The sequence below is a fragment of the Copadichromis virginalis genome, linkage group LG3 (assembly GCF_057382275.1).
Source record: "Copadichromis virginalis isolate Kocher_CV1m ecotype Utaka linkage group LG3, C_Virginalis_male_GT1.1, whole genome shotgun sequence".
In the NCBI taxonomy this organism is placed as follows: Eukaryota; Metazoa; Chordata; class Actinopteri; order Cichliformes; family Cichlidae; genus Copadichromis; species Copadichromis virginalis.
The window spans coordinates 43,237,719-43,253,149 of NC_140620.1; the positions used below are offsets into that span (position 1 = coordinate 43,237,719).

Genomic DNA, 15,431 nt, shown 5'->3' on the forward strand with positions numbered 1-15,431 from the left:
AGATGTGTGAAAATCTCAGTAGATGAGCATTTAAAAAAAAAAAGAAAAAAAAAGACTCAGACCAGTTGTCACGTTAATGGGTCTGTTGACCCAGCGTTTTAAGTTTTAGTTTATTTATGTTGATGTTTATGTTTAAGTTTTTTAGGTTAGCTAAGTTCATTTGTTTATCAGATTCCCTTTGTGTTTTTCTACCCCTAAATTTAAGTTTCCCTCACCCTTTATGTGTTTCATGTCTTATGTTGTCAAGTTCGTATTGCCATGTCTGCGTCTCATGTTTCCTGTTTTATTTTGAAGGTCTGTGTCCTGTGTCAGTGTAGTCGGCTTTGCTTCCTTCATCTCGTAATGTCAGCTTAGTGTTAGCAGTTTCCCCATGTGTTTCCACTTCCCCTAATCACCCTTGTGTGTATTTAGTCTGTGTGTTTCTTTTTGCTCATTGTCAGGTCGTCTGTTGTCCTTTCTGCTATGTTTCCAGGGTCCAGGTACCTTTGTGTCCATGTCGGGTTTCATGTTTTGATTTTTTTTAAGTTTATCTTTAGTTTCCACAGTTTAGATTATCGTTTAGCTTCATATTCATCAGTTTTGTTTTGTAATATTTTACCTGCCTTAATAAACGGCTCGCTTTATGTTAACATTCAAGTTTTATTCCACGTCCATTTGTGTCTGCATTTTGGGTCCTCTTCGTCACTCTATACACTCTGCCTGTGCCAGACTGTGACACCAGCCCATTTAGCAGTAAAAAGCATTCAAAGTCCCTTAAATTACTTTTCTTCTCCATTCTGATGCCAGATTTGAAATTCTGTAGATCAGCTTGACCACGACAACATGCTGAAATGCACAGAGTGGCTGAAGTGATCGAACGATTGCATATTTGTATTAATGAAAAGTTGAACATGTCTACCTAATAAACTGGTGATCAAAGTAGGAAAACCTGAGATACAGTGCCATCCATAATGTTTAGGACACCATTTTTGTAGTTTTGCCTCTGTACACCATCAAACAATCAATATTTGACTGAAGTACGGATTTTTAGTTCACAAAAACTTTGTAGGATTTAGTTAAGAATTACAACCATTTCACATCCCCCATCTTCAGAGATTGTCACAGTGGGTTTTTTTAAATTGGGCTTCCACACTAGCTGTCTTACTGTGTAATATATTTTGTTATTAAGATTGGATTATGAGGTATTTCAGGGTATATTTTCTGTCAACATCTTTGAAAAACAATTTCACAACTCATTTTTGTACTTTTTGCTTCTTTATTCTCATATTTGCAAAAAGAGGATGAAGTGCTGGGATTTTCTGAGATAAAGTACGCAGGTCTAAAAAACTGAAAGCATTTTAGGTGATTCAGGAGTGGAAGTGAAAAAGCTACAGTTATGATGGACAGCCTCCTTAAGCTTCCCGTCATGATATATACAGAAAACATTTACATTAAACAAGTTTATTCAGCTTCTGCACCTTCTCTGGTAACTTTCCCTGGGCACATGTGAAACAGCCTGAACTTTATAAAACGAAAAGCCTGTTTTTGTTTTCCTCTCATTTTTAATGACTCTTCTCTGAGGTGTTTTTGTGTTTGTTTTAGCCGCATGAGATTTGAGTTTCTTCAAAATGCATAATTCCTGTTTTCAGTTCTCAGTCTGACGTGGTTGTGCTGATCCATGTTTCAGTGTAAAAATGTACTGGACAAAAAATAAAAAATACAGTAGGCTTTTTTCCACAATATTATTTTCTCATTATGAAACAGAACAAACCCACCATGGATTGGAAACTTCTAAATGAACACTGTTTCAGAGGGATTTCTTTAGAATACAATACTGTGCAAAAACTTAGAGCAACCCCTGATTTCTTTATATTTTGGAAATAGGTGGAGTGATTTTTAACTGTACAATCATATGATGGAAATGGTCAAAGGAGCTTGCAAAGAAAAGCGTCTGGACTTCTTTAAGTTGCTTGAAGACGTTTCACCTCTCATCCGAGAAGCTTCTTCAGTTCTAAGGTCAAATGGTGGAGAGTCCCAGATATAAACCTAGTGGGAGTTTCCCCCCCACAGAGGGACAAAAGGACCCCCTGATGATCCTCTAATCGCCTGAGCCAAGGTGTGAAACTGGGTGTGGGTCCCAATCAGCCAGAGTTTCGGGTGAGTTCATTGTGAAACCTGGCCCCACCTTATCATGCGAATTTCTGAGGTCAGATGGCCCAGGATGTGAGTGGGCATTAAGGCGTCTGGGAAGGGATCTCAAAACTGGATTATAGATGGCAGAGAGTTGGTGTCGTAAACCCCCGCCTCTGTTCAAAGATGGTCGCTCACAGTGGACATAGATGGCTTCTTTCACTCCTCTTTCAAACCATCCAGAGGAGTGAAAGAAGCCATCTATGTCCACTGTGAGCGACCATCTTTGAACAGAGGCGGGGGTTTACGACACCAACTCTGGTGTCGTAAACTGATTGGGACCCTGATTGGGACCCACACCCAGTTTCACACCTTGGCTCAGGCGATTAGAGGATCATCAGGGGGTCCTTTTGTCCCTTTGTGGGGGGTTACTCCCACTAGGTTTATATCTGGGACTCTCCACCATTTGACCTTAGAACTGAAGAAGCTTCTCGGATGAGAGGTGAAACATCTTCAAGTAACTTACACGAGTCCAGACGCTTTTCTTTGCAAACTCCTTTGACTACGATGACCTGGATGACTGAGAACCTTCAGACATATGATGGAAATGCAGTATATAAAAAAAAAAAAAGTGTTTCTACAGTTACTAACAAGCTTGGAAGTCCATATTTGCTGTGACTGCGTTTAATCCTTAATCACAAATATGACAAACTTTCTTGTCATTTCTGTAAGAAATCTTCAGGAATAGATCTCCAGACATCTTGAAGGACATTCAAAGCTCTTCTTTGGATGTTTCTGCCTTCTGTTCTGTTCTCTGTCAAACTGATCTCACACTGCTTCAATAATGTTGAGATGTGTGCAGATGCACTCTCACCTGCCTGCTGCCACTCCTGAGCCGCCGCTGCACTGGTGGCACTGATCCCATAGCTGACGATCCTGGTGCTTGCTGGACTTTCTTGGGTGACCTGAAGCCTTTTTCACAACAATTAAACCTGTTTCCTAAAAGTTCTTGATGATCCGACAAAAGGTTAATTTAGGTGAAATCTCAGTTGCAACAACCTCCTTGCCTGTCAAACCCTTTTTATGCAACGCAATGATGAATAAGAAGAATGATTTCAAGAATCCCCTTTTAACACATCCAGTGTGCTATTCCAACTCAATCAGCATGACATGATCTCTAGCCTTGTGCTCATCAACCTTCTTTCCTGTGCTACCGAGAAGATTATTGAAGCGGTCTACTTTTATGCCAGCGATGAAATGCAGTGGAAGTGGGTTTTTTGGGATTAAGTTCATTTTCATGACAGAGATGAATTTTGCAATTCATCTAATCACTCTTCATAACATTCGAGAGTAAAATGCAAATTGCCATCATAAAAACTGAAGCAGCATTTGGCCACGACTCCACTGCTCAAGACCACTTTTTAAAAAAAAAAAAAAAAAAAAAAAAAAAAAACTCTGGTTGCTTGGAAGCCAAATATGAAGAAACGATGGGTGGCTAAAGACTTTTGCACATGAACATTCAGAAAGTAAACAAGCATTTTGATACACAACCAATTTACCCTCTGACTAAACAGCTCTATCCAATAAATATTCTGTTTTGAGCTATTTTAAATATTCTTGTTCATTATTTTGCCTAACATTATATATATTATTAAAAACATCCAGTCAAATGTTTAGATAACAGAAATCTGCCGTGAAAATAATAATAATAAAAAAAAGATTAAACATTTTCCACTAAACTTTGTATTTTACCTGTAAATTGTGACATTTCTCTGAAAAGAAAAAAGTGTGTTGTGTTATTAAAAGCTCTAAACATATATAAGACACATATCAAAGCCAAATTCCAACATGTTCAAAGCTTCATTTTTTATTTATTAGTTTTCTTTTCATCCACGCAGCAGACTCCGAGTGTTATCATCAGCCTCTCGTTGCTTACGACAGCAATAGGACAAGAGGAGCACACCTAACAGGATGTAGGTCAGGTTGGTGCTCCAAAATGCAAACAGGTAGAGCGTCTTGTTGCAGTATGGATCGGCTTTTGTTGTGTTTTTATTGTAGTTCGGTTCGTAAATGGAGTAGATCATCACATTACCTGGAGAAATATTAAACAAAAGAGACTCAAAGGTGCTTGCTCACTAAGAAAATAGTGCTGTAATGCATTAATTCTCATGCCACGAAAAAAATCAATTTGCTCCACAACATTAACAGCTTCTCAAATGTGCTAACTCATTATTTTTTGCTTTGGTGTTTAAAGCTGCACAAATCCATTTCTGGCCCCATGAGAGGGGCTGAAAACCCCTCTTTATTTCTCTGTTGTGAATGATCTATTTTAACTTTTAAATCAGTGAACCAGTTATTAAATGTCAGTCAACGGATCTGTGCAGAGCTGAAGTTTTCACGTACTTGAAATAAAATAAGGAAATAGCTCCTCTTTAAATTTCTTTTGAATAAGCATGTCTTACACTTCCAGTAAACAAAGGGAAACGATAATATAAGACTCAACAATTAATTTTTATTCTTTGTCAGAGACACGAGTCTGAAACCTCTATGTCACGTATCCATTCATGCAATCAATATGAGTACTACTGTACTATCATGGGGACATTCAGGACTTTCTGTTGATACCACATTTGTGCGGGTTGTGCTAACAGAGCACATGGACTTTGCAGCTTCCACATTTCATGGCCACAGCTGTCATGATTCTATTGCAGAAACTGTCTTTATCAGTTCAGTTTCAACTGTACTGAAATTACCTTCAATTATTATTATTTTTTTTAAAATTTACATAACACGAAACATGAAAACAACACAGCCGCCACAAACATATGGTCCTCTGATTACATCTCACAGAAAACAGACAACCAGGTTTTAGGAAATAAAAATTCAGAGCACACAAACCAGAGGGAGGCGCTCATTTCTGAAGGTATCATTAAAACTGAAACCATTCTTCAGCATATATGTGGTCACAGCATTGCTACCTCAGGCTACCTAAGATATGAATTTACTGGTTTAAGCAGATTCTTGAAGATTAGGCTCTCTAGAAAGCCTAAACTCTTTTAAACAGAATGCAACAAGGCTGCCTCGGTCTATAAGACCACGGAAAGATCATTGATTTAACAGGCTGGTGTGCTGCAATATATCGTTACGTTACACCCTTCTGTGATCAAACAAGACCTGATGCATCACACGTCTAAAGATGATAAGGAACAAATAAATAATAATAAATTTAAAAAAAATGATGGAACATGTTTCTTTCAAACAATACTTACATTACCTTCAAAAATCTAAATCTCAAAATATGTTTTTCTGGCTCTCAGGAGGTTAATCTTATTTTCCCCACATGCACTGATAGATGGTTCCTTAACAATCGTATTATTAGCTCTAGTTTTTATTTTAGATTTGCAACATCAGCTACTCTTTTGCTCTTTTGTTTTGCTACTCATCTAACTTGGTTGGGAAATAAACAAAAAAAAAACAAAATAAAATCTGCTTTGCTTGTGCAGGCTGTCTGTAATATTTCTAAAATCAGCTGACTTTTGCTGTTAAGAAACTGGATTCAGCTCTCAAAGCTCACCTGTGATGAACCAGCAAACATAGAAGATGATGGCCACAGAGCACAGAACGATGTTGCAACAGTTGTAGCACCAGCTCAGTGCCAACAAGATGGGTACGAGTATGAAAAAACACATATAGACGGGGATGAAGGGCTGCCTCGGACAGTCGGTGCTGTACACCAATCCTACAGGGCACAAGAATAAAGATGAGTGTCTTTATTAAACACCTTTGATTATTTGATTTTTCAAACTTTGTTTCCAGCATATAAATTAAATTCAAACATCAGTAGATTCATCTCTCACTTACCAACTACCCCTTGAGCAATGAATATGATATCGAAAATCACCAAGGTACAATCTGAAGGAAGGCAGTGATACTTTTAGTCATAAATGACACCATGCAGCAGCTGCAGATGTGCAAAAATGTTTCAAATTACTCTCTTACTTAATATTACTGCCCAAGGCCGGCAGATGTGTTGTGACCTGTTGCTGTCTGGCATTATGCCTGGAAAGAAATCAAACATACGAAGACACAAAGAGAGCCACATGATATTCCTCCGCCAGTCGTCTCTATTTCTCAGTTACGTAGCAAAAGAAAAGATTTGTTGAAGGACCAGCTCACCAAAGAAAAGTTTCATTTAAAACTTATTTATCACTGCAAGATCTAAACGCGTGTCAGTATAGTCAGGGAATGAAACTTAAATTATGTGAAAGAATTAAAGTGAGATTTTTTTGCAGGCCTACCTGTTTGTGTGTCACCGGACTCCTTTGGAAACATGACAAGGACTGTTGTTAAAACTTGGTGACATTTAATGTGGCTATGTGGGCAAGAGCGTATTGTCAAACTTCCTTTTACAGCGTTTTCACGTTAGTGTATGCCTCTTTGTGTTCCCTTTCCATTATTGTTATATAAATTTCACAGATTTTAGAGTTATTGGGTTTTTTGGTGTATGGGTTTCCATAAGCTTCACGTTGGATAGAAGAGCTCACAGAAACATTTGCTTACATTATCACAAAGCTTCTGATAATTATTCCTTATTTATAGTTTTCCTTTTGCTGTGTGTTTCTCAGCAGAAATGAAATCGTTTGCTTTCCCAAATCGCACTTTCTGTTTTCAGTTCCCAGGCCGATGTTCTGTGTTTTTTTAAAATATTGGTTTAGTATGTGAAATAAAAATATTTTTCCCCGATGCAACAATTAACAGGAAGTGAAAAAGATGCAGTAAGCTATTAAACTGGACGTCTTTTTAAATCATCTATTTTGAAATGTAAAAAACAAACAAAGCCAAAACGCCACAGATATTGAAAAATTAACACACTAGAACAGGGGTGAACAACTCCAGTGTCCCTGCAGGTTTTAGATGTGTCCTTGAACCAACACAGCTGATTTAAATGGCTAAATTAGCTCCTGCAGTTCTCCAGAGGCCTGGTAACGAACTAATCATGTGATTCCGGTGTATTGACCCAAGGTGAGATCTAAAACCTGCAGGACACCGGCCCTCAGGGCCTGGAAATGCCCACCCCTGCACTAGAACATGGAGTGTATGTAAATAGCCTTAATAGTAGTCTAAACTATAAAAAGATGGCAAACGGTAGTTTGTAAAATAATTCAGTTGAATATTTTATTGAACAATTAATTATTAAATCAGAATATGGTCATCTGTGTCAAGGTTTGACTGAACAGACTCAAACGCAGGACTCAGAAGTGCAAGTTTAGTTAGTTTACTTACAGTGAGGGGAACATTGTGCTATTATAAGTCTTTCAGCAGTTCTTAGGCAGCAATTTTGTTTTTCTGATCTTTAGCGTTTCCCAAAAAAAGACTCCTCTCTCCACTATGCAAAACACTCTCTCACAGGGGCTCACAGGGTGGGCCGTCTTAAACAGAGGAAAGGATACATTGGAAATCTTTGTCATGATAACAGGGAATGAGACTTACAGACAAGCGAGGCGAATACTACTGCAGTCAGACCACACTCAAATGAAGACTGAAGGTCAGGTCTCAGCTTAAATAGTAGTCTGCTGATTGCCAGATGATTCACAGGTGCTTGATTGCTTCAGGTGCCTCAGGGAGAGGGTGGACATCCCAGGAGGATCCTGGCCTTGCAAGGTAAGTGAACACATACACAGTAACCCCGCCTTAACAGGAGCCTCCCGGGGACCCTCCGGGTTTATGTGGATGACTATGATAGAAGTCCCAGAGCATGGTCTTATCCAGAACTACCGACTGAGGGATCCAGGAATGCTCTACTGGACATACACCTCTCAGTGCACCAGATACTGAAGAGCCCTCCCACAATGTCTGACATCCATGATGCGTCTCACCGAGTAGGATATGGGATATGGGACAAAAAGGCTTGGGCCACGGTTGGGGAATTGGTGATGCTAAAGGGCTTGACCAAGTACTCGAAGTGGCCCTGATGGGTGTTAAATCTTTCCACTGTCCCCCCCTCTCGTATCAGAACCAGGTGATAGGCGTCACGGAGATCCAGTTTTGTGAACACGGCTGCTACTTGTAGTAGCTCGAAAACAAAATTGTGAAAAGGCAAAGGGACTGGAGGACCATGGCGGTGTCCAAATTCAGGGGTTGTATCCTTTGAAGGCTGCAATTTCAGGCCGATTAAGTCACAGCAAAATGGCTAGGACTTTCCAAATTCTCTATATCAGTCATCCACCAAGGACATAGCTGCTACTGTTTTTGTTGCTAGACAACAGGACCCTTCAATTAAACAGTCGCACGTCCGGTCTTCACGGCCTTCGAAGGACTCGGTCTTACATTGTGTACTTAAATAGAAGTACAAATACTACTGTTAAAAAAATACTCCAGTAGAAGTTGAAGTACTGTAAAGAGTAGCTCTTTGGAGGATGTTTCTATTTTTTGGTGAAAAGCTAACTGAACTTTGTGCTTTATCAACATAATGATAAATAATATCAGTAGATAGGAATAAAAACTTTAGTCTATTTTTTTTATTCTAATCTTCTCAGCTTGAATCTGATAAAGGGGATGAAGGAAAATTAAAAATATATTTGTATTTTCTGTTGCCTCCAGTTTAGAGGACTTTGCCTCTGAACAGAAAAATGTGTACAGTCAGGGGTTTGGTGGATTTAGCAGGTGGGGAAAACTGGTTTTAATCGATCAGTGTGGGGAAAAAAAAAATCATAACTCACATTAATTTGTACTGAGAGCTCGAGTAGATTTGCAGGCTGTGATCAGCTGACCTGCTGCTCTTTGAGGATGTAAACACCTGAATTATACCAGATGTTTCATGAGTTGTCCTGGCTGATTTCCATCCTCTACACTGCCAGTAAACTGTTTATGCCATCTTTTTTCTACATGGTATGAAGGTGGAATTCATTGAATGAATTCAAGGAACTTCAGCTAAAATTCAAAAGAATCTCTGCTGAATCTCAGTTGACGTGACTTCACTCTGAGCATGAAACCGCAGCCACTATGTACCTGACACTTAAAAAACGTCACTCCCTTTATCCTCGCTCCTCCTCAGTAGGGTTAGCTAGATGCTTAAATACTGCAACTTACAGATACCAGCCGTCATTCCTTTGTGGTGGCAAAAACAAAACAAAACAAACAACAAAAACACGCAGTCCCACTTTTAACCCCTGACTTTGGTCTTCCATGTGTTTCTGTTCAGGCTCAAATTAAAGGCTCAAAGGCTTCAATTCCTCTTTCACTCCCTGATTTGTAGTTAGATACTAAGTTGTTCCCGCACAGAGCTCAGAGATCTGCAGAAAAGGTAGGACAGATATTTTATACTAACGAGCAGCTTAAAAGAGTCAGTAATCTTTGAACTCATGACACTTTGGTATAAGTGTTATCAGGAAGACGTGCAGCTGCAATGATGGATACATTATTAATATTATTATTATTATACTTCAACTGCAGTAACAAAATAAGCGGACTTAATGATGCATGTCACTTAGGCTGGATGCTAAATAAAAATATCCATCACCGTAGAAGTGACAGCTTACATCTGTTTTACTTTCTGTGTTTGAAACAGTGTTCTTCTGGTATTTAATATGTTATATAATTTTGATATAGCATTTTACATTTCTGGCTTCCTCAAAATGCTGTATCATTTTCAAAATGCTGCTTTCAGTTTGCGTGAGTTGTGTTTTTAAGCAAGTCACATCAGGCCTCTCCACGCCATCTTGTGGAGAGGCCTGAGGTTACTTCACCTGCTCTGCCTATTTCTGAAGTGATCGGCCATGAATTTGAATTTTGGCATCAAAGTTCAGACCTACGTGCACAATTACAGCAGGTTTTATTACTGCAAAATGCATTTTTAAATAGTCAAAAACTTCAATTTAGTTTTATTTATATACTGCAAAATCACAGTCACAGCTTTCTCAAAATGCTCATGTGGCCATTAAGTTCTGCATAGTGACGTATCTATATACATATATATATATATATACATATATATATATATATATACATATATGTACATATATATATATATATATATATATATATATATATATATATATATATATATATATATATATGTATATGTACATATATGTATATATATATATATATATATATGTATATGTACATATATATATATATATATATATGTGTGTATATATATATATATATGTATATGTACATATATGTATATATATATATATATATATATATATATATATATATATATATATATATATATATATATATATATATATATATATATATATATATATATATATATATATATATATATATATATATGTATATGTACATATATGTATATATATATATATATGTATATGTACATATATGTATATATATATATATATGTATATGTACATATATGTGTGTGTATATATATATATATATATATATATATATATATATATATATATATATATATATATATGTGTGTATATATATGTATGTGTATATATATATATATATATATATATATATATATATATATATATATATATATATATATATATATGTACATTCTTAGTAGTTTCTTGCACAGTGAACTTTTTTGTCTGTATTGCACATAAATAAAATGTGCCTCTGGTCTGAGGTCTTCATAGTGCTTTACATGAAGCTAAAGATCCTGTTATCTGTATCTGTATTTGTGATTTATCTCCTCCAGCCATGGCTGTCCGACAGCAGCCCACCCAGGTGATGACAACTGCCAGTGCTGGGCAGTGGACCACCGGCCTTTGTGAATGTTGTGTTGATATGGAGACCTGTAAGTCAACCGACCTATTTCTGCAAACAGCAGCGATTAGTGCATCAACCGTCTCCTTAGACTTTGCTTCAGGCCTTCTTTGCAATCATTTAGCAGAGAGTCTAAAGTCAGCAAATATTCAAGAATTTCTAAAAGCATTGAGACTATCTCACCAGAATGTCCAGGTAGTAGTATTATAGAGCAACAAAGTTTAAGTTGCTTTAATGGGAACAGGAATTTAAATGTTAAAACTGACCTAATCTGGTCTCTTTGTGGTTTCACTCGGGGAAATCTGAAATAGCTCCCCCTGGAGGATGCCAAAAACATCACAATGGTACACCAGTGCAAAATTTAAAGTGGATCAAACTCAGTGGAGACCTTCATGTCACAGTGTCACACAGGGACATACGTAACTGTGCTCTTCAACATGTTTTTTTTAATGGATTATTATATCTCTGTATGTATGTTTTAAGATCTTCTTTCCTTTTTTACAATCAGGTAAAATGTTTGAAAAAAAAAGAGCATTAAAAGATTTAAACAACATATCAATTTTTTTCCCCAAAGTGACTTTTTAAAATCAAAGACAATAAAACAAAAGATACAAGATTTTTCATTTGATGTGATCACATTCATGAGACATTAGAAAACTTCTTGTAAAATCTACTAGCGTTAACATTCATAATGCCACACACATAAATGCTGTGGTGGAGGTGTTTCTGCAGGTAGACAAGCAAAAGAAGAAATGCTGCCCTGCTTCCTTGGTACTCTCACAGAGGAGCATTAAAGGACAATTTGACTGACTGGAAACTGGAACAAAAGCATGCAGTCAAAATATGAAGAAATAGCCACTGAAACTTTCATAATGTACAATGAGCCATGCAAAACATGATGTAGACATGAGAAGAGGAAGATGGGCAACAAACAGACAAACTGACAGCACGGAGAAGGAGAAGTGCTAAACAATGAACTCTCCATGTCTTTATAAAACAGATTGAAATAGTAAAAATCTATGTTGTTTGCATTGTGATTTAAAACATAGTTATTATATATGAAACGTGGACATTTTATATATAATAACTCTGTACGTGTTTCTCGTCAAAGGTTGCTGTGGCTTTTGGTGTTTCCCCTGCATGCAGTGTGATGCAGCCAGTAAACATGGATGGTGCTGCGCACTGCCACTGCTGGATGTTTGTGGTGTGGTGTCCTGCTTACTCCGTGGGTCCATCAGAGAGCGCCACAACATTGTTGTAAGACTGCTTTCAGATGGAGGACACTGTTACAAACTACATTTAAAAGATAGATGAGGTCACTGGAGGAGGTGCAGTTTTAAGACTTCCTAAAAGTCCTGGAGGTTTCTGCTTGGAGTAATAAGTTATGATATTTTCAGAATATAGTAAAAGTCCTGAGATCGGTCTTTATTATTGAATGTGTGTATTTCAGATGTGGTTCTAAAATGAACTTCATTGCATAAAATGTGGGAAGGAACCTGCACATGTGGCTGCAACTCTCAGATATTTGGTTACCAGCTCCACACAGCATTTTTAAAGGACATGTTACTCTCAGTGCTGACGCCAGCCTGTTGTAACAGTTAGCTGTAGCAGGTTCCTGCCAGCATCAAAAAGCTGATAGTTAGTGAATATAGTGGAGCTTTTAGCAGATAAGGAGAAAGAGACTGCCGTCATTCATTTACGTCTTTATTGTTAGTAAAAACAGATGAATGTTGAATGTTGTGATGTGAAATTTACTGTCTGGAAATCACAGGAAAACCTCCTCTGCATGTTTCTGTTACTATTCATGTTGGTTTGAGTTCAGAATAATCAGTGCCGTACCTACACAGTGGCAACCACGACAGCACAATAATATTTGTTTTTATATAGCGCCAAATCACAACAGCAGTGGCCTGAAAGTGCTTTATATTGTAAGGTGAGGAAGCTGAAATACTGCAGAGACCCCGTAACTCCTGCTGCTTCATCCTCTCTTTCTGCTTCTTCTCCTCCATCCTGCAGGGCTCGTTCTGTGATGACTGCTGTAAAGTGTGCTGGTGTTACCCGTGCGTTTGGTGCCAGATGCATCGTGAGCTGAAGATCAGGCAGTAATAGCAGCCCGCCACCTCGACTGCTGCCAGCACGTCTGTGGATGCAAACATTTCGGCTGTGTGTTGAGGGCCTATGTCACTGCTGAAGAAAAATGCTTTAAATTTGTTGTCATATTAATGTGTCGAATCCTATTTGACTTTTTCAGGCCAATAAAATCCTTTAATTTTATACAACATCATGTGTGAGATTAATTGTCCTAGTGTTCAGATATAAACTAGTCGTATTCACTAATATATGCAGATGAAGTAATTGTTTGTAATAGTGGAACCTGTCGGGCTGAAACTGTGTTTTTCTGTTGTGCTTAATTCATTATAACATTGCATCATATAATGCTGCTGTATTAGAGCATTACTACTTCATTTAGATTTATTTGACCTAAAACATTTGAAAGAAAATCCACTGCTTCTGTAACAGTACTTTATCACCTTATATTATTTTTCCCTTAGAAAATTTGTTAGAAAAATAAAAGTGCGCCATGCAAAATAAATAAAAATATCTAGCAATGAAACCAAGAGTACCCGAAATCATAAACATTTGAGTTCTTTGTCTAGTAAATCTTTGAGATTGGGTTCTTCTTATTCTGATGTGCCTAAAGCTTTGCAGCATATCGTTGCTTCCAGTTGCCTGAGGCCTCTCTTCTTGCTACACTGATGTAAGCAAACGGTGGACCAGTACACTGACACTGTAGATGTAGTCCCATTCGATACCTGATCTTTGTTTACTCTTGCTTCCTGGGTGAAAATGTGTAGCGAAGAATCGCTGCAATAGTACTTATCGGCCACTACATGCCCCCTTAATGCCTCTACATCACAGAACTCATGGCTAAACAACAAATCTGAGATTCATATTTTTTGACCAGATCATGCATGTACACAACAACGAAGCCTTGACTGCCTTAGTAAAGGTAAACACTGAAAGGTAAACACTCTTATTTTTGCCTACCTTATTTAATTACTAAATACTACAAACTGTTCTATTCACTTCATTTACACAAAGTTGTGTCCAAGGCGAAAATATGAAGAGTTCAAGAAGTTATTGGGTATCCAGATTTTTACAGACCCAAAATGGGACCTAAAATTCCCAAACTGTAAAACAATGCTTAACCTTTCACATGAGGCATACTGAGCATCAGCTGAACAATATGAAACTGAGGCTACAATTTGATATTCTGGTGTGACGAGTCTCGATTTCTGCCAAAACATTCAGATGTTAGGGTCAGTGTTTGCTGTAAACATTATGAAAATATGGATCCATGCTCCATTGTATCAACAGTTCAGGCTGGTGATGGTGTGAAGATGCTGGTGATATTTTTTTTGGCACACTTTGGATCCCTTAGTACTAACTAGCATGCTAGTAGTTAGGACTAGCATCATTTAAACACCAGAGCCTAACTGACCATTGTTATGAGATGTCAGAGGCTAACCTCCACTGAGGAAGTGTCGATAGAAATATAACACAGAATTCAACAACAAGTATAACTGTATTTGAATTTGCTGAAGCTAATCTTTGTAGGAGCAAAGATATATTTTATTCGATGTAACAAACATACATATTTTGTTCGATGTAGTGAATAAGCAGAAAAGTACAAAATGTGTTGATTCTGAATACTGAAGTGTCATCTGAGTTCTGAGTTAGGCAACCGGATGAGCCATGGGGCATCTGCAGGGTTAGGGGGGTTACTGCATTTATAAGTAAATATTAGGAGGTATTTCAGGGTTTAAAGCATGTGATTTCTTGGCCAGCATCATCTGCCTGATTCCAAGTACAAATTTCGTAAGTCATGCCATGTACGCAGTTTGCAGATTTCTTGCTTCCTCATTTTCATGTTGCCGATGTGCATGTTACACAGATGTTACAACAGACAGTTTCTCATCATATTGTGTATTAGAAACATTCAGGTTACTATAGACAAGTTTATTGAGCTTTTACCCTCTTTGATAATTATTCCTTACATTTTTGTGGTATTTTGTTGTTATGAATTCTGAACAAGTTAGTACATTTCAAACAGGCATTTGGGATCAAACATTTTTTGGAGATTCAGAACAGTTCCCTTTTTGAGGTTTGGTTTCTCTTTTTTTGTTTTTCTCAGCGTCTTAAGATCCTCTTTTCAAAAACTCAAACTCAAACTCAAACTCAAAAGAAACATAAATAATAAAACAGAATACAATTTTAGATTTTTTGTAGAGCAAGTCCAAGTGGAACTGATATGGAGGATCGGCAGGCAGACTAACAATTCCAAGGAAATGATCTACTGGTGCGCAATTCCCATCCCTAGACAGGACTATTTATACACATCCAGTACCTCACTACAACACCTGCCTTACTTCACATAAAAAACTTCTAAAGTATGTAAGCAGATACAAGTGACCATAATATTTTTTACTGCAGTAATGCATTGCTCCTTTTATTAATGTTTTGGTGACGGTTCACAGAGAGGCAAAAACAAAATGGTCTTCTCTGATAAA

The 15,431-nt window shown here is 37.4% G+C and overlaps 2 protein-coding genes across 3 annotated transcripts; one reads left to right on the forward strand and one right to left on the reverse strand.

Annotated features, from left to right (window-relative positions):
* Positions 1 to 3,570: 3,570 nt before the first annotated feature.
* On the reverse strand, positions 3,571 to 7,627 carry LOC146714858 (transmembrane protein 272-like). Of its 2 annotated transcripts, none has more exons than XM_085451218.1 (5): positions 7,600 to 7,627; positions 6,109 to 6,168; positions 5,971 to 6,021; positions 5,684 to 5,848; positions 3,571 to 4,201 (listed from the first exon to the last, which is right to left on the reverse strand). In XM_085451218.1, the coding sequence occupies exons 2-5, from the start codon at positions 6,161 to 6,163 to the stop codon at positions 3,996 to 3,998; spliced, it is 477 nt and encodes a 158-aa protein (XP_085307344.1). In that variant the 5' UTR covers positions 6,164 to 6,168; positions 7,600 to 7,627; the 3' UTR covers positions 3,571 to 3,995. The 2 variants fall into 2 exon arrangements, with proteins under 2 accessions (XP_085307344.1, XP_085307343.1); XM_085451217.1 differs by lacking the exon at positions 7,600 to 7,627 and adding an exon at positions 6,408 to 6,505.
* A 1,604-nt stretch (positions 7,628 to 9,231) lies between these two features.
* LOC146714859 (cornifelin homolog B-like) lies at positions 9,232 to 13,141 on the forward strand. Its single transcript, XM_085451227.1, is given in 4 exon segments — positions 9,232 to 9,412; positions 10,793 to 10,891; positions 11,972 to 12,117; positions 12,877 to 13,141. Coding segments are annotated over 3 exon segments (399 nt in total). The 5' UTR covers positions 9,232 to 9,412; positions 10,793 to 10,794; the 3' UTR covers positions 13,033 to 13,141.
* The last annotated feature ends 2,290 nt before the right edge of the window (positions 13,142 to 15,431 follow it).

Bases quoted from the DNA above. Each gene is read 5' to 3' on its own strand.
- LOC146714858 (XM_085451217.1), bottom strand. From the start codon at position 6,441: ATGTTTCCAAAGGAGTCCGGTGACACACAAACAG. The intron at 6,169-6,407 runs GTAGGCCTGCAA...ATTTCTTTCCAG, and splicing joins GTCCGGTGACACACAAACAG to GCATAATGCCAGACAGCAAC. The intron at 4,202-5,683 runs GTGAGCTTTGAG...ATATTTCTCCAG, and splicing joins TGTTTGCTGGTTCATCACAG to GTAATGTGATGATCTACTCC.